Source organism: Amaranthus tricolor, chromosome 17 (genome assembly GCF_026212465.1).
Source record: "Amaranthus tricolor cultivar Red isolate AtriRed21 chromosome 17, ASM2621246v1, whole genome shotgun sequence".
Classification (NCBI taxonomy): Eukaryota; Viridiplantae; Streptophyta; class Magnoliopsida; order Caryophyllales; family Amaranthaceae; genus Amaranthus; species Amaranthus tricolor.
Window position 1 is genome coordinate 9794175 of NC_080063.1, and position 25000 is coordinate 9819174.

Below are 25000 nucleotides of genomic sequence, written 5' to 3' on the forward strand. Positions count from 1 at the left end.
CTGTGGTGTGTTTTTTTTGCTTTATTTTGGTGTGTAAGGTGTAAAGCAGTATTGTCCCTAGTTTTTTGGTGTGTATAGGTGACATACAGGGGTGGTATTCTTTCAAGCTTTCCTTGAAAGGATTTCGCTTTTCTCCTTGTATGCATAGCCCACCCCTATGCTATTTCGGGTGGCCTGTTGCTGCGGCCCCTTATTCCTATGGCTTTTTCCCCTACCGGGGTTTTTTATGCCGGCGGTTTTGGGTGTCCTCGATTTCAGTGTCTTTTCTTCTTCTTATAATATTTCCAAATTTCCAAAAAAAAAAAAAAATATTAAATTGTAGACTAAATTCTCTTAAGTGATGATAATTCAAAACACATATTAAATTAAACAATAAATTAAGTAATTATATTTAGTTATTTAAGTCGATCCAAAATCATATTAAATATTAATTAATTAATTGACAAAATTAGTTAAGGCCGAAATATATTTTATTGAGATTAATTTAAATGACTTAAGATAATTTAGATAAAGTTATATTTAAATTTTGAATTTAAATTTAAGCTTTTGAATAAGATTATATTTGAATTTGAATTAAATAAAGGTATGTTCAAGACATTTAAATGTTTGTTTAAATTACACATTTGTGTTTAAATTTTGAATAAATAAATTGTTTGTAATTTAAAGCTTATTACACGGTTTATATTTGAAATTAAATAAGTTATTAAGCAATACTAAGTCTAGGCTTTCCTATAAATAAGATAACAATTTAAATTGATACTAAAAATGGGAAAAGACAATTTAAATTGATGCTAAAAATAGGAATTAAATTTGAATGAATATTTAGACGTTGAATTATCTGGTTTTGCTGAGTTTTGAATATCTTGTATGAGTTCTAACGTGGCAGCACAACAATGGTTGTTAATAACAAAATATAGCACATAATGATGTAATTATATGAGCTGTCTGTGCTACGTCAGTTTGAGTTAAAGCTCAAGATCTTAAAGACTGGCGCGGATTAACCAGATCAACGAAATTGACGGATGAAGCCTTCTTGCTCTACAAGGATATGTTGAGGCGTGACATATATAAATATAAGGTTTCGTTCAAGGATTAAGATTGCAGTATTTTCTTATAACTTTCTCTCTTATTGAATTAATTAGATCTAGTATTCTCTAAACGTTCAAAAAGTGTTGTAATTCTTACTTTATTTAGCTCTTACAATTTGTAATAATATTCAGTGTTAAAAAGAGTTAGATTTTTCATTGATTGATACGCCTAACCTTAGAATACTTTTTAAAGTGTTCAACTTGTAATCTCTATTGTGAGATTTGGGATTTGTGCTTTTATTAAGGGACTTGTAAGACGTTCTTCAAGGGGAAGAACGTGGTGAGAGAAGATAGAGAGATCTTCTAAATTGTCTTAAAGTTCATTAATAAAAGACGTTGAATCCTACGGATTGAAAGAGAACTAATAGGCGGGGAGTGGGTTGTTAAGAACTGAGCCTCGTTAACATATCGTGTGTTATTGTTTAAAGTCATTTTCACACATACGTTTTAGTTTTATAAATCGACCGCCCTCATCACCCCTACATTTGAAAGTATTTGCCTCCCCACCTTCATCATTAATATCTAACTTTTCCCATGCCAATACCAAATCTCATAATCGGGGCTAAACCTACGATGATACAAGTGATCTACTATTTTGTTAATGTCAACCCACCTCTTTACATTGTACAATAGCGACAAGGGAAAAAAAATCATAGGCTCTTGGTTGAGCCTTTAGTGTTCCATTACTGCAATAAAATATTCCCTTAGCCCTTCTTGAAATTTCCTTTTGCGTCGATCACCATACATCTAGCAACGATTCATTTCTAAGAACATAGAATACTTGTATACACATACCCGAATAAGTTCAGTTCAAACCCTTAATAAGACATAAATAATTAGCTTCTATGTAATTATTTCTAGATCGCTAAAAAATAATAAGGAGAGCAAGCAAAATTAATCAATAATAATTATAGTCGCTAGGTTAAACTATATAACATCAAAATATGAAATTGTAAATTAAAAAGAATACAAATTAGTAAATTAATAAATTAATCAAAATTGACATCTACGGTAGAATTAATAACAAGCAATATGCAAAATCAAAGCAATCAAACAAAACCTACAATAGTGGTTAGATTTTTTTTTTCTTATTTGTTGTTTATAACAACGAACAAGTTCTTACAATTAACTTAGATGAGGACATACTCCATTAGGATTATTTTTCTATAAAGCTCTTTTTAATCTTTTATTTAAAAATGTTTATTTTTTCAATGTTTCCCTCTATTTGGGGTAAACTTTCCTTGGACTAACCTTTTACTTCGAATCAAACCCATTTGAATATCCATGTTAGTAAATGAGACTTTTAGTTTGTCACATTTTCATTCAGTGTAGAATAATTAGAGTATATGAATTTTTTAGGAGTTATGAACTGATTAAAGCCCACAGGTTATGACCATTCAATAGTTGACATTATTATTTGGCATCTTTCTTCCCCTACACACGGGTGCTTTAAACTCATATGTAAGTAAAAATCTTTCTCACTTTTTTCACTTTATCTTTCTTCTATTTTATTTCATTAGTTTTCGCAACCGTCCCCAATAATTCCCAAAAATTGGTATCAAGGCTATAAGTTTTAGGCATAAGCTCTGCAGATATCCATGAAATAAGAAAACATAAAAAACTCTAAAATACATGGCTTCTTCATCTTCTACAACTCAGACCTTTTATCATAATATAATTTCCATGTTAAATCGAGAGAATTATGATTTTTTGAGTTTCAAATTGAAGATTATTTTAAGAGCCAAAGATTTATGGGAAGTAGTAGAAAATGTTCCTAAGACCAAAGCCACATTTTCTCAAGTTGCTAGTGGAATACTGCCAAGACAGGGAGCTTTGTCCTAGGAGGAGATCATTAAAGACTAGAGTGCTTGTCATATTCTATATAACGTTGTGACAGATATCGTTTTTTTAAGAATAGTTGCTTTAACTTTATCCAAAGAAGCATGAGATAATTTACCAAGAGTTTCAATAAAGTGTAAAGATCAAAACCATCAAACTGAAAATTTTGAGAAGAGATTTTGGGAATCTGAGTATAGAGTTTAAAGAAAACATTAATAATTACAACATATGAGTCACAAACGTACTCAATCAAATGAAGATGTATGGAGATGAGATAAAAGAAAAAGATGTTATCAATGAGATCCTAATTAAGCACCAAGACTGAAGCATATGATAGTGTAGCTGATGTGATAGAAAGTAAAAATGACTTATTAAATCTAGAAGTATTAAAGATGGTAGGCAAGATGAAAGCACAAGAAGGAAGATTAAATAGATTATCAAAGACAAGTCTAAAAACAGTATTTGTAGACCAACTACAAAAACAAGAATGACAAGTAAGAAGTAAAAAACAGTTGCATGTTTTGTTTTGCTAAAGGAGGAAATGCAGTAGAGAAAAAAGAAAAGTTTCCTCCATGAGGAATTTACAAGAGAACCAATCACTTAGAGAGTGATCGTAGATGAAAAGGCAAGCCTCAATGCAACCATTGCAAGTGGTTCAGCCCAATAAAGAAGGATTATCAAAGGAGGTCAAATAAAGCACAAATATAAGTTTTAGAAGAAGCACCCCACTTGTTTAATGTGCAAAAATGTAGCAAAGAATCAAATGAATGGTTAGTCAATAGTGGATGAAGTAATCACATGACCAAAGAGTCATCTAGCTTTATCCAACTTGATACTTCAGTAAAGACTCCGATCAAATTAGGGAATGGAACAATTGTTAAATTAAGTCGAAAAAGTGTCATTGCAATAGAAACTCACAAAAGAGTAAAGCACATCAAGAAAGTCTTGCATGTACCAGATTTGAGCAAGAATTTAATTAGTGTGTAGCAATTGATTAGAAATGGGTACATTATTCATTTTAAAGGTAATACTTGTAGTATTTTATATCCATCACGAATAGAAACAGTAAGCATTCCTATGAAAGATAAGAGTTTTATGTTGAATTGGTCTTATCCATCCCATCGTGCTCATAAAGCCAAAGGAGATGAAACATATTGGCTATGGCATAAGAGATTGGGACATAGAATTTTAAAGCATTGCATTAATTTTTGTAGCGGAATTTTGTGAGAGATCTTCCAATAGTACTTGAACGTGATGATTTTTGTGGAGCATATTAGCTGTGTAGGATGCATAAAGTTCCATTTCCAAAAGGGAAAGCTAGTAGAGCCAAAAATAAATTGGAGCTAGTACGCACTGATAGGTCTGGTCCAATGAGGACTTTCTTGCTTGATGGAAACAAGTATTTAATATTATTCATCATTGATTATTCCATGATGAATGGGGTCTAATTCTTGAAAGAAAGATCAGAAATCTTTAGCATCTTTTATAAGTGGAAGAAATTTGTGGAGAATCAAAGTTCATAGTAACCATAAAAAATCAAAAGTGATAGAGGTACATAATACACCTGAATGCAATTCAACAAGTTATGTGAAGATGAAGGCGTTGATCACCAACTCACAGTTGATTACACACCTCAACATAATGGAGTATCAGAAACGAAGAATCTCATAGCAATAAATATGGCAAAATCAATGCTCGTAGAAAAAAAAGCTTTTGAAGAAGTTGTAGAAGTTGTTTTCTCTTTAGTATATTTACAGAATTGAGGCTTAACAAAAACAATTTACAATATGACACTTTTTGAAGCATGGTTAGTTCATAACCCCTCAGTCAAGAATTTCAAAATATTTGACAACCTTTGTTATTATCCTATTCTAGATCAGAAAAGGTCCAAGTTAAATGTTAAAGCTAAGTAAGAAATCTTTCTCGATTACAATTCTCAGTCTGAAAGTTATTCAACATTGAAACTGAGAAAATTGTAATAAGAAAAGCTATTACCGTTGATGAGGAATCATCGTGGAATTGGGACATAGAATTATAAGATAAGCAAAATAGAATTTCCTCCTATTGATGAGTCAATTTTGCATCATCAGCCAGAACCAGAAGTTTAGTATCCAAGTACTCTACTTAGAACAAGAACTCCAAAACTAGAATCAGAAGACAAGAATGAAATTGGACTAAAAGGAAAGAAGCATATCACGTAGTTGTATGCTTGATTTCCATAAGTTGATGAGATTGAAGAGCCATGCCAATAGAAATCAATTAACATACATATATTTAAGAAGTACTTTAGTATCTAGAGTGGAATGCTGCCATGGAAGAAGAGATTAGAATGATTGAAAAGAATGAGATGTGGAAGCTAGGTGAGAAACCGCCACATAAGAAAGGAATTAGAGTTAACTGGATCTAAAGGATCATCAAGACTAATCCAGATGGTTCTATTTCAAAGTATAAAGCAAGACTTGTAGTCAAAAAATATTCTCAACACTTTAACATAGATTACAATGAGACGTTTGCTCCCGTCTTAAGACATGACACAATATAAGCAATCTTAGCCCTAATTGCCACAAAGGGATAGTAGGTACATTAAATAAATATCAAGTTATCATTCCCTTATTGGCACCAAGAAAAAGAGATCTATGTTTAATGGCCCCAAGGATTTTAAGTCAAAGGGAAAATTAAGTGATAAAGTATTAAAGTTGAAGAAACCTTTATATAGGCTCAAACAAGCCCTAGGGGCCTAGTACAACAAAATTGATGATTACTTCACTCATTAAGGGTTTAAGAATAGTCTTAGTGACCATACCCTATATGCGAAGAAGCATAAGAATGGAGATATTCTAGTTCTTTCCTTATATGTGAATGATATAATTATCACAGGCAACAATAAGGAATTGATTTCAGATTTTTAGAAGAAATTAATGCAATAATTTAAAATGACAGATATTTAATTTCTATATTATTTTCTCGGAATCAAAGTTCATCAAAACTCAAAAGAAGTCTTCATTTTTCAGAAGATATACGAAAAAGGCTTACAGAAGAAGTTAATGTTAGAGAACTGTAATTCTATCATAATTCCAGTTCAATCAAAGGAAAAGTTGTGCAAAAATGATGGACAAAGGAAAGCATATCAAAGAATCTAAAGAAATATGATAGGTAACTTACTTTATCTTACTTCAACAAGGCCGGACATCATTTTGTACCAAGTTACTAGTGAAGATTTATGGAAAGTCCTAGCCCATTTCACCTAGGAGCCGCAAAAAGACTCTTAAGATATGTAAAGGTTACAATAGGTTATGGTGTTTAGTTTGAAGCCATGACTACAGCTAGTCCAAGAGTAGTTTGTTTCATGAACAGTGATTGTGCAGGGTCACTCGATGATATGAGCACCTCGGGTTACACTTTTACACTAGAAAATGAGGTATTTTCTTAGTCATCTTAGAAGCAAGGTACTATAGCCCGATCTATAGTCGAGAAAGAACACATTGCACCTTATGAAGCGGTAAATCAAGCTTAGAGTACATAAATAATTAGACATTTAGTGGCTCAACGGATAAAGCGTCTGCATGTGAAGCAGAAGGTTTGGGGTTCGACCCCTACTAGGCGCAGGTATCAATTGGAGGGGTTTCTTGACTACGCGTATCTCTCTTTACTCCCTCCTTGAGGAAACGGGTATGATTTATCCGTATCTTTCAGGAAACCCCCCTTGGACCCTGCCTTATGCGGGATACTGGGAGTGTCCTTTACCTTACCTAGTCTCACAGAAGAGTGTTTGTAAATGAGACTTTTAGTTTCCCACACTTTCATTTGGTCTAGAAGTAGTTTGAAACTCGTGCCAAGCACGGATAAATTGTAAAAAATTTATTATATAAAATTTAAATAAATTATAATAATCATGAGAAACATGTTATTACTAAATGGGTCAAAATGACAATGACAAAATGGAATTGACAATAAATTTTGAATGATTATTTGTATTTTACATTTACTATTTAAAAACAATCTATTTGCTTTATTGTTATTATAACATTACTTCCATGAAGTATAAGGAAAATGATTTAGCTAATAATCTTAAAATTCGTCCTCTATGTTATATTTAGTTATTTACTTTCAGTTTCTATTAGGGATTATCTCGATTACTTTGCACACTTTAAAGTTTTGATAATGTTCGGATCAAATTTTATTTAATATCAACTACGAATTAAATTTATCTTTCGATCTAGTCTTTTAATTTATTTATTTCACTTATTGATTTGAGCCATATTGACCAACACCAAAATAACATTTATACCTTCATATTAAGGGTGCAAATCAATTGAGATGAAGTCATAAGGTATGGTGGTTTGAGATAGAACAACTTCATATGTTCCTTAAAATTGTCATGGACCCCATATTTTTCTATTAACTTTATCTTAGTATTTTTTTAATACCTATAATTTACATTCTTTCTCCATTAAATTCATTATTCTATAAAATATATATACAACATTTTAAACTATAATTTTCTTAATCCCATAAATATTAATTATGGAAATAACTTTGAGAAACAAAGAAAAGAGCATATCTAAATTAAAAAGCCTGATTTTAAATTTCTTATTTGTTCCATTTGATTTTGCCTCAAAGAAAAATAGAGAATAATTCACTAGTAAAAAAAATCCTTATTTGCATCTTGTTTTTAAACTTATTTGTATCTTATATAAGGGATTACTGACAAGAGGGTTACAAATAACACATTATTTTTATCGTTTGAAAATCAAAGATACAAATAAGGGGTATTTGTATCGTTTGTTTGAACCTTAGATACAAATCTGAACCTTTTTTTAAATTAAAAATAAATATATAATCCTATACATCTATATCGACTAGGGATTAATATAATATATATTTATAGAGGTAATTTGAGGCCATAATTTATACGATTGAATAATATGTACATTAATTAGAAAATATTCTTTTACATAACATCCACTACTACACTTATATATATATGATCACATATGATCGAATAGTAGTACTACTATTGCTTGTATAAAATTACCTTTAGTTTACAAAAAGTTCGATCTAAAGAACTTTGCTCATTGCTCATGAACCTCATCTATTCCATCTTGGCTATATGTGCTTAATCTTGCAATATACTCCTTTAAAACAAATAACAAACAAAACAAATTAAATTAAAATAAATACATTTATTAATGCAATTCATGCAATAAGCTAATTAATACCTCATATATAATATATTGTAACTTGAAAACAAATAACAAAACAAAAACACATTATAAATTTCACCAAAAATGGTCAAAAAAATCAAACAGTGAACTATGCAAGGCAATTGAACAGCAGAATAAGTCAAAAAAATGAGAAAGCTTAAATAAGAATATACATCATTAATTCATCCCAATTCTGCACATCGACAACATAAAAACCAGAACTTTAGGCATAAATGGGTAACAGTGTCGTCTGGTTTCTCAAACTACAGTTTAGAATGATTGTAGAGAACTAGAATGAGCAGAAAGGGGATCAAAGGGACATTTAGGACTGTAAAATATAAATACACTCTGAGCAGCAGTAAATTGATCTTTTCATTAATTTGATACTGCATCTTTGAAAAATTTAAAATGTGCAGCTGGATTGCTAAAGCTAGCTAGAAAACAATTGAATGTGAGTTTAGTTAGCAAAGACAACAGCAAGTTATAGGCACTAATACGTACACTACACGATTTTGGGAAGTTAATCATGGATTGAGTAATAGGTAAACGCACAACAGGCATGGAAAGTATACCTATCGTTGAAGACGTCAATTTAATATGCAACAATCATGGGAAGTTATGCAATATTCATTGGGAGTTATAGAAGATCATGGAGAGAGAATGGTACACATAAGATAGACAACAACCAGCAGCAACAAACGTTCTCATGAAAGTGTTAATTAGCTATGCCACCTTAAAACTACTAAATGTGCAAACAAGAATACCTGTGATTCAACTGTATGTCCATGCCTTTTGCTAGTGCATCTATTAGGGGAAATTAGCCTTGAGTCATTAATCCATGACCACCAGGAAGAACTTGATCATGCCCATCTCAAACTGACAGCATGCTGCTGTCTTCAGGAAGCCGTGCACGGCACATCAAGTCATCATACTAGTAATGAAATCATATATTACGCTTCGGGTAGGTAAACTTTAGAGCAATCCATTCCGTATATCCGTCCTTGAAGCAAAAGACAAGCAATAATGATACAAATATAAACTTCCATATTCAAGCATACAACTTCATATTAGACTTTTAAAGTTATATGTTCCAACATAAATATTGGCATTTTCATGGCAGACAGGCTTTCACCTTCCACATGAACAACCTCTATATGCTTTCCCCTTTGATCAACCATAAATAAGATTTTAAAAAAATAAACAAATGGTGAAAAATTTTAAATTCGATCATATTTCCTTCAAAAAACAAAATCTTATTATCCAATTGTGAGACTGATTCGTTTTGGAAATTGCATTTTTGATTAAGAAATTATCATAAACTAATGATCAAAGTTAATGTGTGTTAACTATTTGTAATTTACTTTCTCAATTAGAGATGGTAGTATTGTTAGTTTTAAAAAGTTTTTTCCATAAAAGTGGCATGCATAAGTCTTCATATCTAGTCATTTTGAATGCAAAAATGATAAATAAAACATTGGGACAAATTTTTCTTATGTTAACCAATCTTAAGAAATAATTAAATGATAATAGAGTTAGGAAGCTGCTTAGTCATTGATAAACTGGAAAATCCAGACTGTACAATCTAAAATGCAGACCATGAAACTCAATATTTTAACTCTAAATTCTAATAGAAGAATAAAAAATTGGAATTATGTTTGACTGAAAATTAATATGTATGAAAGTAAGGAAAATATACATAGGCATACAAACAGATGAATAAGAAACTTTTAGGGGATACATTATGCAATGAAAAATTCTATTAGACCTCATATAGAGAATTAGTTGCTTATTTAATTCCAATCAAACAATACATTTACAATCAGACTATAAATTTTGTTGGGAGTGATTTGAGTCATACAGAGAATTAGTTGCTTATTTAATTCCAAGCTCTAGAAATAGAATGATTTTAGCTTGGTAAGTCACCAATTTAATATCCTCACAAGAGTATATTGAAGGGAAAACCTGAGGACTAATACATTCAGTTACAAACATCAAAACTGATGACAATAAACTGAGGTTCAATTCCATAACATCTATATTAGCTGCAGGACTTTTATTCAAGTAATTTCTCATGGACGAAGTTACATGTGCTGGGCAATAAAATTGAGGATTCAGTGGACGAAGTTAAGCAAACATCTCGTGTGTTTATGCCCACAAATATCTCTATGGTACTGAATATCCCTAAAGTATAAGTGATAGGTTTACATAACTACATGCACATTTGAATAAGTACACTCTTTGTCTAACATGTAGAATGGGTGCTCGTAGGTTTGTGAAGCGCTTGTTATTTGCTAGAAAAGTCGGACTAGAACTTTGTGAAACTCAAAGTCGCAATGAATATATTCTTGTGTCCACGTCGATTACACCATTGTGACTTAAGATAGAATCTTGAATGTCAAGTCTAATGAATCATGGGTAGAATGTGTAATGACCTAGCACTCACAACTCAATTTAGTGTACAGTCTGCCTACGAAGGAGACAAGACTTGAAGTCAAAAACACCTGAATGCATGAAATTTTGATGAAAAGTGAAGGAGTTATTCTTGTGATGATTGATCAGTGTGGAGGGTTACTCCCAAGATGACATCAGGGGTGACTATTTTTTCAGATACAAAAATTTGTCTTGTCATTTACAAGACTTTATTTCATATCTTCATTCACGGCAAGGTGCAGAGGTGCCCTGTGACTGCGAGAGGAGGACTTTCATTGGAGTGTTTTGGATCTAATGCAGATTTGTTTTGTCGGTTTAGTAAAGGCCAAGAAGAAGATGACACTGGCAGAATGGTGAGTCGCAAATGGCAATCGTTTGCTCATACAAAAGCACTTCATATTAATGATATATTTGCATTTGATATATTTTCATTTGATGTTAATTTGACTAAAACAAAAAATTAATCTAATAAACAATTAAAACAAAAATTCTCAAACAAATTGGCTCTAAAAAATTTATGCTATCTCTAGAGTTTTAATCCATTCAAATTAGGGATTTTTCTAAAACAAATGAAATTAGGGTTCTAATATAAAAACATGACAAGTCTTAGCTACTACTGCGAATTAGGTTTTCAAATGTATAATGAAATTAGTATTTTAGGAAGAAGATTAAACCTGCGAATTAGGTTTTCAAGCAGAAGCAGTAGCAACGACTAGAGGAAGCAGGAGAAAGATAAAGCTGTATGAGATGAAACAGTATGTGCGTTTTCCAATTAAGCAAGAGGAAGAGGAAGATTAAACCTGTTGTTTATGAGATGAAGCAGAAGCAGAAGCAGCATTTGTGACGTCTTTAGGAAGATGAAGCAATAATATGTCCGTGAGGAAGATGAAGCAGCAGGAAGTAGCGTATGTTAAAACAAAGTGAACGAAGAAATTGTCTTTCAAAATGTGGCGCCTCTAATTTCAAAGTAAAGCTAAAAACTGGGCAGTATATGTTACTCGTATCGTTTGTTAAAACTAACGATACAAATAATACTTATTTGTATTAAAAACAAACGATATAAATAAGTATTATTTGTATCGTTTTTATACAAACAATACAAATAATATATTATTTGTATCTTTTGTATAATTAAAAGATGAAAATAAGAATTATTCGTATTTTTTGTTAAAATAAAAAATACAAATAGTATTATTTGTATCTTTTATTTTAACAAAAGATACAAATAGGGGTTACTAATGATTTTTTAAGAAAGTGGGCCGCTATTACTTTTATTGTCTTTAATTATTTCCTATAATATATATATATATATATATATATATATATATATATATATATAGGGTCGGGATTCGGTGAGAACACTCCTATATATGAGAACAAATCTAAGTCGTAGGATTAGATTAAAGTAGATGGTTAAGATCAACGGAGAACAAGTTATGGCATTAGTGTAAATAATGAAACTGCCAACTTTATCTTTTATCCAAAATACCTGATTTTCTTTCTCATCAAAAACTTTCACACTTTCCTTCATAAACGCATTGTAACTGCTCCAAGTCAAAGCAAATCACATTATTTCCTTTTGATTTTTGCTCAAATTAACGAATTTTATTCATAAACTTATATAAAATCAGTTGAATTGGGAAAATACAAACCCTAATTTGGCGGAAGAACAAATTGAAGAAAATTAGGAATGGAGGTTGGCGAAGAACAATTACTTCGTACAGAAATTTGTTATGAAATGCAATGGTAACTTATACTCCAATATTTTCAAAGATTTTGAAGATTTTTTGGGCGATTTTCGACTAATATTTTTTATACTAGTCTCATTGTGTTGTATCTATTCGAATTAATATTTGTTGTTTTCTTGACATGCTTTGAATTAATATTTATGCTTATGTTCTAAATTTATATGCGTTGTTGTATGATTTGTTGGTTCGTGTGAGGGTTGAATTGAGGAAACTAGGCTGAGTTTGTGTGGAACAGATTATCAGTGACTAAGCACACAAACTCAATGAATTTTTATGATACTTATGATTACCTGATAGTGCATATAAGGTGTTTGATAAAATGTTTATTAGAAATCCTGTGACTTGATACTCTATTATCAGTGAATTTCTAGTAGTGGACTGTATTTTAGTCGTGGTAATTGGTTTCCTTGGGTTTCCTTGCCATCGCAAATGTGGCAACTACTCCTACAATAGTAGTTTCTCCTAAAGTAGCACCTTTGCTCACTCCTGGAGGAACAAAAGAATGGCTTCCAATATGCCTCAATGAATTGAAACCAGCTATAGGGATGAGGTTTAATAATCTTGAAGAGGGCCTTGAATTTTTTAAAAGATACGCATTTGCAGCTGAATTCAACACAAGAAAGTCTACAACTAAAAGGCAAAGAAGAAGCCAATAATTGAAATCACAGTATATCGTATGCAATAAAGGACACAAAGAGAAAAGAAAGCCTACTGTTGAAAAAGATTTAAATAACAACGAAGGAGAAAGCAATGAAGAAAAAATTTCAAACAAAAGGAAGAGACACGTTACTCGTGTTGGGTGCAAGGCACATATTATCATAAAGCATTGTGATGATAACAAATTCATAGTGTCACAATTTCATGAGGGACATACTCATCCACTTTATGCACCTAGTTGCAATCTCTTCCAAAAAGAAGGAAGAAAAATGAACATATTGCACAAAAAAATAATTGTGAATAATTCTAAGGTACGGCTTTCAAAGTCTCTTATGTTTCATGAATTCTCTACATGTTCTAATAAAAGTAGTATGCTCATTTTTTAATTGTTTGTTTATTTGAAAAATGAGCATTAAGTTGTTTGGTCATTGTTCAAATGAGCATCAAATTGTTCAAATGAGCAAGCAAATAATTGAATTGTTTGCTCATTTTAAAAATGAGCATTAAATTATTTGCTCATTTGACAAACTTTTTTGTTCTTTAAATAGGTCAATATTGGTCCAATTACAACTTTTCGAATGATGAAGGAAATTGTTGGAGGATATGATAACATCAGTGCATCTAAGCAAGATTTCAAACATTTTCATAGAGATTTGAAAGCATACATTCAAGGAAGTGATGCTCAAATTTTCGTGGATAACTTCACCAACAAAAAGCTATTGTGGCGCGCTTTTTTCTTTGATTTTGAGATGGATGAAGATTATTGCCTTTGTAGAGCATTATGGGCTAACCCCCTTTGTAAAAAGAGTTACGCTCTATTTGGTGATATGGTATCCTTTGATACCACATACCAAACCAATAGGTAATTCATAAAAATCACAATTCATTTTTATGTTATAACTATAGCATAACTTAATAACTTTGTTTTAAATGAACTTAGTATAATTGTTTGCTTATTTCAAAAATAAGCATTGACTTATTTGCTCATTTCAGAAATGAGTATTCAATTATTTGCTCATTTAACAAAAAAGCAAACAATTGTTTGCTTATTCACAAATTAGCATTGAGTTATAAGTTCATTTGATAATTGAGCAATCAATTATTTGCTCATTTTCCAAATGAGCTTATAACTCAATGCTAATTTGTGAAATAAGCAAACAAGTGATTTCTCATTTGTCAAATGAGCTTATAACTCAATGCTAATTTATGAAATAAGCAAACAATTATGCTAATTGATTGAATTATTTCAGTAGCTGATGACAATTTTGATTTCATAATCTGATTTCAGATTCTATTACAGATTGTGAGTGCGTGTATGTATGTGCATGTGTGTGTGTGGGTGTTTGTGTCTAAGTACGTGTGTCTGTGTATTTATGTGTGTGTAGTTATTTGATCATTTAAAATTTAATCTATATGTGTAAACAGGTACAACCTGGTGTTTACTCCATTTACAGGGGTTGACCATCATAAGAGCTGCATTACTTTTGTTGTTTGTTTCATAGCAAAGGAAGATATAGTGTCATTTGAGTGGTTGTTCAGATCATTTCTGAAGGGAATTGGTGGAAATGAACCGAATTGTATGATTATAGATCAAGATCCAGCAATGAAAATTTCTGTTAAAGTGTGTTTAACAAAACTGAACATCACTTCTGTATGTGGCACATAATGAAAAAGTTACCATATAAGGTGGAGAAATCAATCATGCAAGAAGAAACTAGTTTCCTAAAAAAATTATGTGCTTGTGTTTGGCATCTTGAAATTGAACTTGCTGAGTTTGAAGAAAGGTGGAACAAGGTGATGGTTGAATACCACTTGAAAGAACATGAGTGGTTAGGTTATATGTATAAGATAAGGAACAAGTGGATTCCGGAGTATTTCAGAGATGTGTTCCTTGGAGGAATAATGTGTACAACATCAAGATCCGAAAGCGAAAACAACTTTTTCTGCTCCTTTATCAATCCTCATGTGTCACTTGTTGAGTTTTACTTGAGATATGAAGCTGCAATTGATGCCCAGAGACACACTCAAGGTCAGAATGATAACGATTCAAAGCACAAATATCCTGAGTGCAAAACACCACTAGGGATAGAAAAGCATGCCTCACATTTATATACTAACTCTGTCTTTTATGAATTTCAATATGAGGTTGAAATGGCTTGTTTTTCTTGTGGTGTTGATGAATTGAAGAAAAAAAATGGATTGGAAGTTGCTAAAGTAATTGAAGGAAATCGGATTAGAACATTTGATGTTGTGTTTAATCCAACTAACTATGAGACCACATGTTCTTGCAAGTTATTTTATAGACAAGGAATTCCATGTAGACATATGATTTGGGTTTGGAAAGAAAAAAGGTTTGAAACCATTCCTGAGCAGTATATGCTACACAGATGGACTACTATGGCACTAAAAAAACCAATTTTTGACTTGGGTGGAAACCTGTTGGAGCAATATGCTAATTTAATTGACAAGAAAAAATTGTTAAATTGTTTATGGTCAGAGATACACACTTGTGTAAGTTTGGCAGAAAGCAATGATGATGATATTCAAGTTCTTGTGATAAATCTTCAAGGAATAAGAAAGGATTTGGAGGCTAAAAGGATTGCAAGGAATAATGAAACAATAGGAAGTGCAAACAACAAAGGACAAGACATTGAGCTATTGATTGGAGCTAGTGAACCAACTGAAATAATTGTCAAACTTCCAAAAATTTCAAAGAATAAAGGGACTGGAGTTTATGTATCAAATGTAGAGACTTCAAAAGAGAAAGGGGCTGAGATTGATGTGTCAAATGTTGAAACAAGAGGTAGAAGATCAAAAAGGCTGAAGGGAGAAAAAGAAAAGGCTGTAGAACAAAACCAGAAAAAGAAGAGATCATGTAGAGGTTGTGGTAAATTGAGTAATCATAATATTAGAAATTGTGCAAACAAAGTATAATGATACTTTTATACAAATATAAAAGTTAATATTTTTATATAAATATAAGATTTAGCATTTTGTGTTTTTAATTTTGTTAAAATGAGCAAATAGTTAATGCTCATTTGTCAATTGAGTAAACATTCCTTTTAATAATACATTAAATCAACAACCATTTGGCAAATGAACAATTATATACTTAGAAAATGAGCAAATAGTTAGTTGCTCATTTGTCATTTAATAGTTAGTTGCTCAATTGTCAAATGAGCAAATAGTTAGTTGCTCATTTGTAAAATGAGCAAATAGTTAGTTGCTTATTTGTCAAATGAGCAAATAGTTAATTAGCAATTTAACGAATGACCAACAACTTAGTTAATAAGATAGAAAATGATATCCATTACATTGACATAGCAAAAGTTATACTTAGAAAATCCTAACAACATCATAAAAACATTTGATCAACTAAGAACATCATAAAAGTAACACTTCTATTGTTCTATACAAAAACTATACAAATCCTAAGAACAATTGATCAACTTCAATCTTCAATTTAATTGCTATTGGATTGTTGCCCCTAGCTTTCTTCAGAATCACATGCTTCCTCAGCCTTTTTTTTCGGACAACTTGTTTAATAGGTTTAACAATATTTACTTCACTTGAAATAATTGAGAGGGTATAGTTCAAACGAAGTTTTTCAATGATTATGTCCTGCAAAGAGAAAAAATAAAGCAATAATTCAGAGTAAGTATAGGATAAGTAATGGCTTCATGAATGTATATCAATAAGTTGATCACAAATTTTAACCTAAAAAGTGCAGATTTCTCATTCCAGAAGAAGCAAATTATAAAAATTGCAATTACACTTTTTCTGGTTAGACTTACATTATTTTTCTTTAAATGTGAAAGACTATAAGTTGCAACAACAAGTATGAAATGTGAAAGACTTACATTATTTTTCTTTAAACCTGAATTCCACTTTTGCAAACCCATATATGTTTCCATATGCCCCATCATTGCAACACCGCAATGCAAATGATGATCATCTAAAGAATTCCAACGTAAATCAACCACGACAGACTCTATAGACTTGATCTTTATTGACAAAAAAACACTTTGCATACTTCCTTCACCATTCATGAAATATGAATGCACTTTTTTGAAAATGAACAAATAAGTTAAAATAAGAATCTGATTCCAAAAATTAATTTCAAAATCTGATTTTAGATGCTATTACAAGTTGTATGTGTGCTTGTGTATGTTTGTGTGTGTGTGTATGTGTGTGTGTGTGTGTATGCGTGTGTGTGTATGTGTGTGTGTGCCTGTGTATGTGTATGCGTGTGTGTGTCTGTGTGCGTGAGTGTTTGTGTGTTAGGGTACTAGTGATATAATGAGAGGAGACATGAATAAGGAATCTAGTAATAACATGACAGGCATGAATGAGGATATTGATGATGAAGAAGACGTGGCAGAAGACATACCAGATTTTTAAGCTATTTCTTATTTTCTCTAGGACTTTCACTATAATCAATAACCTCAATTGTACCACAGCCTGTGGTGGTGTTAAAACATAGCAGATAATAATGATCATATTCAAATATTGGGAAAAAGAAAAGCTCAATATCTTTCTTTTGGATGATTATTTTATTCCTTTCTTGAGCACGATCACTTTCGTATTGAAAAAGGAAATCCTAAAAAATACATAAAGAAAAATACATAAATAAGATGAATATAAATGAAAAGAGTAAATAACAAATGAGCAAAGTGAATATGAAATGAGAAAAGTCATATAAAATGAGTAAATTGAAATTTTTTTACAAATGAGCAAGTGAATATTTGACAAATGAGCATTGAATAGTTTGCTCATTTGACAAATGAGCAAAGAACTAATAATAGTTTTTGTAAATACAAAACAACATCTACATTCAAAGATAAAAAATTTATATGAAATGAGTAAAGTGAACATGAACAAAATAATACAAAATAAAATGAACGAGTTCAACTTACAACTGCATTAAGACCGAAAATGAAACGTCCACAAGAATTGATATCTCTATATTGCTCATTAAAATTCAGAACAGTAGACCATGCATTAATGATATCAACATGAATTCTGCTATGAGGTTTTAGCAATTCAAGTTGAAATAGCATTAGTACAATATCAGGCTCACCCTCGCATAAAAACCCTGCATCACTTCATATAAGATTTAGGGAAGTTAAAATAATTTCAATCGTAGATATGTAAAGTGAGAATATAGAGTTATACTTGTTATAAGAAAGAAAAATAAAGTCAGTTGCCAAAATTTCCAGAACTGAAAAAATTGAATAAATACTTACAAATGATTTTTCTTCTCATGAAAAAATGAATCCATAACACCTTTCTAAACTATTGTTAATAGTGTATATATGTTGATACTCCGAAACTTAAAAGGAGATCTTATCTGCATCGATGGTTGCACTTTACGCTTCTTTGGAATACAACTCTCATTTTCAACATCTCCTTTTCTCTTAAGCGCAATTAGATCTTCTTGAGCATTCACAGCATCAACATCATCTGTAACAGTAGCAACTGCTGATTTAGAAGCACCAACTTGTGCACTGACAGGAGCAACTACAGGTTCATCAGTAGGTGCAATGCTAGGGGACTTCTCCTAAGAATCAGTTTCTTGAGAAGAGATTCCTAAGCTGAATGAAGGAGTTCCACATCCTTTGGCAACTGAACTTTTTAAACTATATCTCATACTTGACTCTCCAAGTTTTTTAAACACATGCTCAGCAACCTTAGGCTGTATGATAACAGATGGAGCTTCAACATCAGGTATACCACTTGCTACGTGAACACATTCAGCAGCAATCTTAGTAACATCAATTGATTCTGATTCAATCAGATGATCAACCCTAGCATTAATTGTAGATTCAGCATCCTTGTCATTGCCTGAAATATGTGAAAACCTATCCCAAGCTTCAATTACAGCTGGATCTTGCCAATACTGTTCATCTTGGCTAAATGAGAGACGAATATCTTTAGTCAAAGCTTTAGAGCTTATCTTTAGCTCATCACAAAAAGTCATTGCATCTTCCTTCAGCTTTTGAATCTTCTCATTGTTAGGAAAATACTTAACAGTAGTTTCATGTTTTTCACTGAAATCCATGTATGCCAAGACTATTGTAAATGCTGTTGCAAGCTCCATAAGGCATTTCTATAAAAATAAAAAACAATACAACTTCACAAATTAAGTAAAAAATAACAAAAATTATGAAAAAAAAACACAAAAACAAAAAAAGAGCAAAGTCATATAAAAATGAGCAAATTAATATAAGTTTCCAAAAGAGTCATATAAATACCTTATTCGGATCTTGTTCAATTTCTTCATTTTTTGTATGAATTGGATCAGATTGTTCCTAAAATCAAGCAAAAAAATTAGGTAATTGTGTAATTTTCATCCAAATCACACAGAGCATGAGTACCAAATGAGCAAAAAATAATTGCTCATTTGACAATTGAGCAAATATTTTTTTTACTGATTTAGGAGGTCCATTTATGTGCTATAAAGAGCACCACATTGCATCATTTTCCTAAAAGCAAGATTTGTTCCAATTCAATTCTTCAAGCAATGCCAAACACATAGAAAAACTAAGTATTGGTTACAATTGAAATACCATTTTTTGTTGTTTGCTGCCAGAAGGACCAACAAGCTTCTGATTTTTATCAAAAACTTCAAGCCTCCCTTAAAAATTTCCAATTTCTCACGACTTGACAACATATTGGTTGTCCAACCTTTGAGAATTGGAGTTTCTCATTTGGCTCTAACTTCCTCAATGACAAACTGATTAACGTATAAAAGCTACAAACAAGTAAAAAATACTAGTAAAGACTACATTAAAATTAGTAAATTAAAATTAAACAAATAAGTAAAAAATACTACAATAAAAAAACAACAAAAATTAAAGTAATATCATAAGAAACAGTAAAGACCCAGGAAAAGAACGAGTTTGACTTTCTTTCCAGAAAAGCTTGGCCTCCACAAGTGAATCAAGGATATACTTGCACCAATTCAAGTCCTTTATTTTATCAACATCAGAAAGAAATGTGAGAATATTAGAATTGATATTCACATTTTGTTTCCCTGACAAAAAAATGAGCAAAACAAAAGAAAAATGAGCAAAAGGAAATTTAAATGAACAAAATATAATATAAATAAGCAAACTTAAAACCATGATGTTGACTCTCCACCTTTTCCTGATGATACAATTAATTTTTAATATAATGATGTATAGTTTCTATCTAATGATGTATAGTTTCAAGTAACTGATTCTATACATATATGACCAACAACTTAGATAATATAGTTGCTATATATAGCACATAACTGCTAAGTGCTAACTATAACTAAAAATAAGCAAAATAAAAATAAAAATTTTACCATCCATCAATGTAGAAACACATAGCACTACAAAGTTCCTTTTGAACATATGACCAGCTAAGTTATGCTCTTTTAGAAACTCTTTCAGCTCCACTATTTTGATAGAGAGCGAGTTGCTTTTGAATTGCTTTTTCCATTGCTGAATCACTCTCTTAATCTTTTGTTTTTCTTTCAATCCTTTTTCAACCTTCTTACCAATAACTTTAGTACCAACTAATACCTCTGATGAACCAACATCAGCAGCAGGCCCTATTGAACCAACATTAGCAACAGGCCTTGCTGAAACAACATCGGCAGTAACACTTGATGAACCAACATCCGCAGCAGGCTCCTTTTCAATAGACTCCCTACTTATACAAAACAATTAAAAAAAAAGTAAATAATTAGTTGGTAATTTTATATAAATGAGCAAAAACATAGATACTCATTTGTCAAATGAGCAAAAACATAGATGCTCATTTGTCAAATGAGCAATCAAACATAGATGCTCTTTAAGTGACAAGAAAGTTTTTTGCTTTAACTAGCCTAGAAAATACATTTAATCAGTAAACCTACTCTCACATGCTTCATACCCATCTTACATTCCTCCCACATCATTCCAACCCCAAATCTATCCTCAAGTGCAGTGGAAAAATCCCCTATAACCACTTGTTATCCGAAACAAAATCAGTAGACTTAAATGATCTAAAATCCATTTACTGCAAGACCATAAATGACAAAACAAACAGGAGAGAAAGAGTAATTATGGAGTACATTTCATTATATTTATTCTCTGAAATTAGATTTTTGTTCTGTTATTAAAGCTTAATTTCAAATGAATTAACCTTTTTTATACACATAAACAAGGCTAATAATGCTTCTTTTTTTTTCCTAAATGTAGCAAATTTGTCATAGAGATCTTAAGGCAGTTCAGAATTTGACAAAACAAATTTGTTCTGGAAAACACTATCTTAGATGGCAGTTTAGAATCGCCTCTCAAAATCTGCAACTTTGGCTACTCTGAGGTAGGGAAACTCCTCTGAATCTATCATTTTGTTTATAATCAATTACTAATCATGACTAATCTTTGTTAATTAATCATGACTTTGGCTACATTCTCAACCAAAATCGACAGTAGGAACATGATGGAATATGATGGAAAGGTAGTGTAACAACTAGTGAATAGTGATAGAGCACTAAAAATTAGCAAATGTAACCTAAAATCAGAAAAAAATTAAACGAACATCAAAATGAAAATAAAACAATGAATGTAACCTAAAATTAATTGAAAACAGCAAATGTATAAACAATAGACTCACATTAACGAAAAATTGATGAAGATTGAAGAACTTGTGATGAAAAATCAGAGAGCAGTAGTGTAACAACCCGACTTACCGTTGACTGAGTAAACAGGGTCATCACGGGGTTTATTTCCCAAGAAAACTGAAATCACACTTCCAAAACTTGAGCAAACAGGTCACAAGCTCTTTAACGTGACTAACTCAGTTAAATCTCAAAACAAATATCTAACTAAAAATACAATATAATCATACAATTCTCTACAAGTCGAATATAACCAACACAACCAAATCTAATATACATTTATCCAAAATTCTAATACAAATCTACAAATTCCTACGTGTTTAGCTCATTATACATCTTTGGAATACTATTCAACACCGCTAACCCATCGTTCCCGACCGGTTCCGATCTGTTAATCAAACTAAAAGATGAAACAACAGAAGGTCAGATTAAACTGAATGAGAAGTAACAATCCAAAACGACAAAACATAGTAAATCAAATCATATGTTTAAAAGCAACATCAGTTTCCTAGATCTATGTGCGCATAGGGAGTCTAGTTGAGAGGAACATCCATAGCTCTAAGGCTATGTCACTCTCAGGTGAGGCTAGTCAATATTTGAATGATAATTCACCTCAAAATGGGGAGTAAGGGAGATTTTCTTTCTACTCCGTCAATGACCAGCTCGTGAGGCCGATCCATTGACCATATCAATATCAGCATAATCATTCATAACAAATTTGTCTCAACATTATAAAACTCACAGCTTTAATAAAACCATTTTCAAAATTGTATTATGGCCAGAACCTTTAAGGGACTGCTACTACTCACCAACAAGACGCTTCAAAGAGCCGTGATCGATTTGCAGCTATCAACTAGAAAGGTTCCTCGATGACGTCGCCTCCTGAAGCATAACAAACATAACATCACAACAAAAGCGTTCGATACCACAAACTAGGTTCATATAGCTCATTGTATCTCCTCCTAAGACCGCATCTTAGTTCCATCTTCTATTCTAATATTTCTAATTTCAAAGATTGCGCAAGTTATAACTCTAACCCCCAAAAATCATAAGAAAATATATAACCTTATTTAAAACTAGCTTATATTCTTGTAAAGATCGTACGTCTCCACAATTCCCTTTGTATTCCAATTCAAACACTTCCATGTTCATCTAAACTCAAAACCAAGAAACTAAACAAGATTAACAAACTATCCAAAAGAAAGATTCAGCTAGTTTATCCATTCAACTAATAATTTCCACACAAACCCTAAATACTCTCAAGAACAACCAATCATATAATCAAGAGTTATATCCAACACTTACATTTACCCAACTATTCGATTAATAACAACAACAAGATTTATCCACCATTAGTAATTTCACAAGAATCTCCTAATATTCAAGAACATCAAATTTTCATAATCTTTCTACATTTAACATCCTATCGATATTCTAATCTTTGTAAATTACGTACTAATTAATAATTCCAACAAATTATTTCAATATTCCATAATCTACTATCTATACATCATAAAACCCAAAGTGCATTTGATTTTAGAATTATTCTTCCCCAAAATTCCTCAATCACAATCTCTTATAATCACATATCAATCATCACTAGATTCATTTAATTTAAAGTAAACACACACATATAATTATACTTGAGGTTTCTATTATTTTCATGGTGACAAGATTCTTGAATGTATTAACACAATAATAAGGTTCAAGGAAAGAAAAATAGAAAATTGATTCAATAGAGTATCATAAAATGGCAAGGGAAAGGCACAATTTCAAGAGAAGAAGAGGTGTTACACCCGATTGATTTTGTGAAGGAGATATAGGTTGATTGGCTACGTTTTTCCCCAAGAAAAGGACACCAAAAATCGACTGGAAATGGACCTGCTGCCACGGCTATTGTCGCCTGTTTTTAGGAGAAGTAACCACCGAGAAATAGTGATGGTTCTTGGGCACACGTTCTCAGGGACCAAGAGAGAAAAGATCGACTTCTTGCTTGCAGAATTTTAGTAAAAATCTGCCATTTTTAGAGGGAAATGGAAAGAGAAGGAGGAAAGTGTTCTTGGAGTTCTGATTTGTTCAATTGTGAAGCATGGTTTTGCTGATTCATTGGGTTTATTCGAAATGAGAGAAAGAAGAAGGATTTTGGGTATTTTAATCAAATTAAAAAAATAGAAAAAAGAAAGAAATTAAATTCAGACTATATATTTATATTATGTATATTTAAGGTCATACACGTATTAATAATTCTCTTAAATTCACTCGTCTTAAATTATTAATTTCTCAAATGTTACAGTCTACCCATCTTGAAATGAACTTCGTCCTCGAAGTTAAACCAAGTCTCAAGTACATACTCAAATATCCAGCTATTATATATATCATAGGGCTATGTTACCCAATTACTCATACTTTATGCATTGTAAGAATCTATATTACTCGTACTAACCATGTGAACTAACCAAAATTTTAAGGCTTAGCATCGTTAAAACTTGGTATTATTCCGAAATCTTATGATTTTACCCAACTTAGAATAAAGTTCGTACTCGAACTCAACTCACTAAGACTAAGAAGATGTAATAGCTATAGCGTGATAAACATAGAAATACCTGAGCAAACAACCAGGGATAATCACGTCTCATGGCATCTTCTGCCTCCCACGTGGCTTCTTCGGTAACGTGATTAGACCATAACACCTTCACAAGCGCTACACTACCCCGACGTGTATCACGCGTCTTCCTATCTAGGATCTGAACGGGAGTCTCCTCATACTGTAAGGTGTCATCCAAGGTCAACTGTTCGGGCTGAAGAACGTGTGAATCATCCCTGATGTACTATCTCAGCTGGGATACGTGAAACACGTCATGCACTCGATCAATAGACGCAGGTTACGCAAGTCGATACGCTACCTCACCTATGCGCTCAAGGATCTCGTAAGGTCCAATGAATCTTGGACTAAGCTTACCCTTCTTCTCAAACCTCATCACACCTCTAGTTGGTGAAACTCGAAGAAAGACTTTATCTCCAACTTGAAATTCAAGAGGTCGACGTCGTTGATCTGCATAACTCTTTTGCTATCCTGAGCTGCTTTCATCCTCTTGTGTATCAACTGAACTTGCTCGATCATCTCCTGAATCAAAGGCGGTCCCACAGCTACTGTATCCAAACTATCATCCCAACATATGGGGCTACGACAACTACGACCATAAAGTGCCTCAAATGGTGCCATCCCGATACTCAAATGATAATTGTTATTGTACGAGAACTCTATCATATCCAACTTATCGTCCCATGAACCACCAAAATCTAAGACACAAGCTCGTAGCATATCCTCAAGTGTCTGAATAGTCCGCTCTGTTTGTCCGTCTGTAGCTGGGTGAAACGCTATGCTCATTTTTAATTCAG

At 31.9% G+C, this 25000-nt stretch overlaps 1 protein-coding gene and 1 long non-coding RNA gene across 2 annotated transcripts; one reads left to right on the forward strand and one right to left on the reverse strand.

Annotated features, from left to right (window-relative positions):
- Positions 1 to 7836: 7836 nt before the first annotated feature.
- LOC130803865 (uncharacterized) lies at positions 7837 to 11553 on the reverse strand. The gene is made up of 3 exons (XR_009039950.1): positions 11236 to 11553; positions 8896 to 9131; positions 7837 to 8062 (listed from the first exon to the last, which is right to left on the reverse strand). It is a non-coding gene; the product is annotated as an uncharacterized LOC130803865 (long non-coding RNA).
- A 3078-nt stretch (positions 11554 to 14631) lies between these two features.
- On the forward strand, positions 14632 to 15900 carry LOC130803723 (protein FAR1-RELATED SEQUENCE 5-like). Its single transcript, XM_057667923.1, has one exon. It carries the CDS (start codon positions 14632 to 14634, stop codon positions 15898 to 15900), a length of 1269 nt encoding a protein of 422 aa, XP_057523906.1.
- Positions 15901 to 25000: the final 9100 nt, after the last annotated feature.

What these genes read in the sequence shown, in the direction of transcription:
- LOC130803723 (XM_057667923.1), top strand. Translation starts at nt 14,632, where the DNA reads ATGAAAAAGTTACCATATAAGGTGGAGAAATCAATCATGCAAGAAGAA.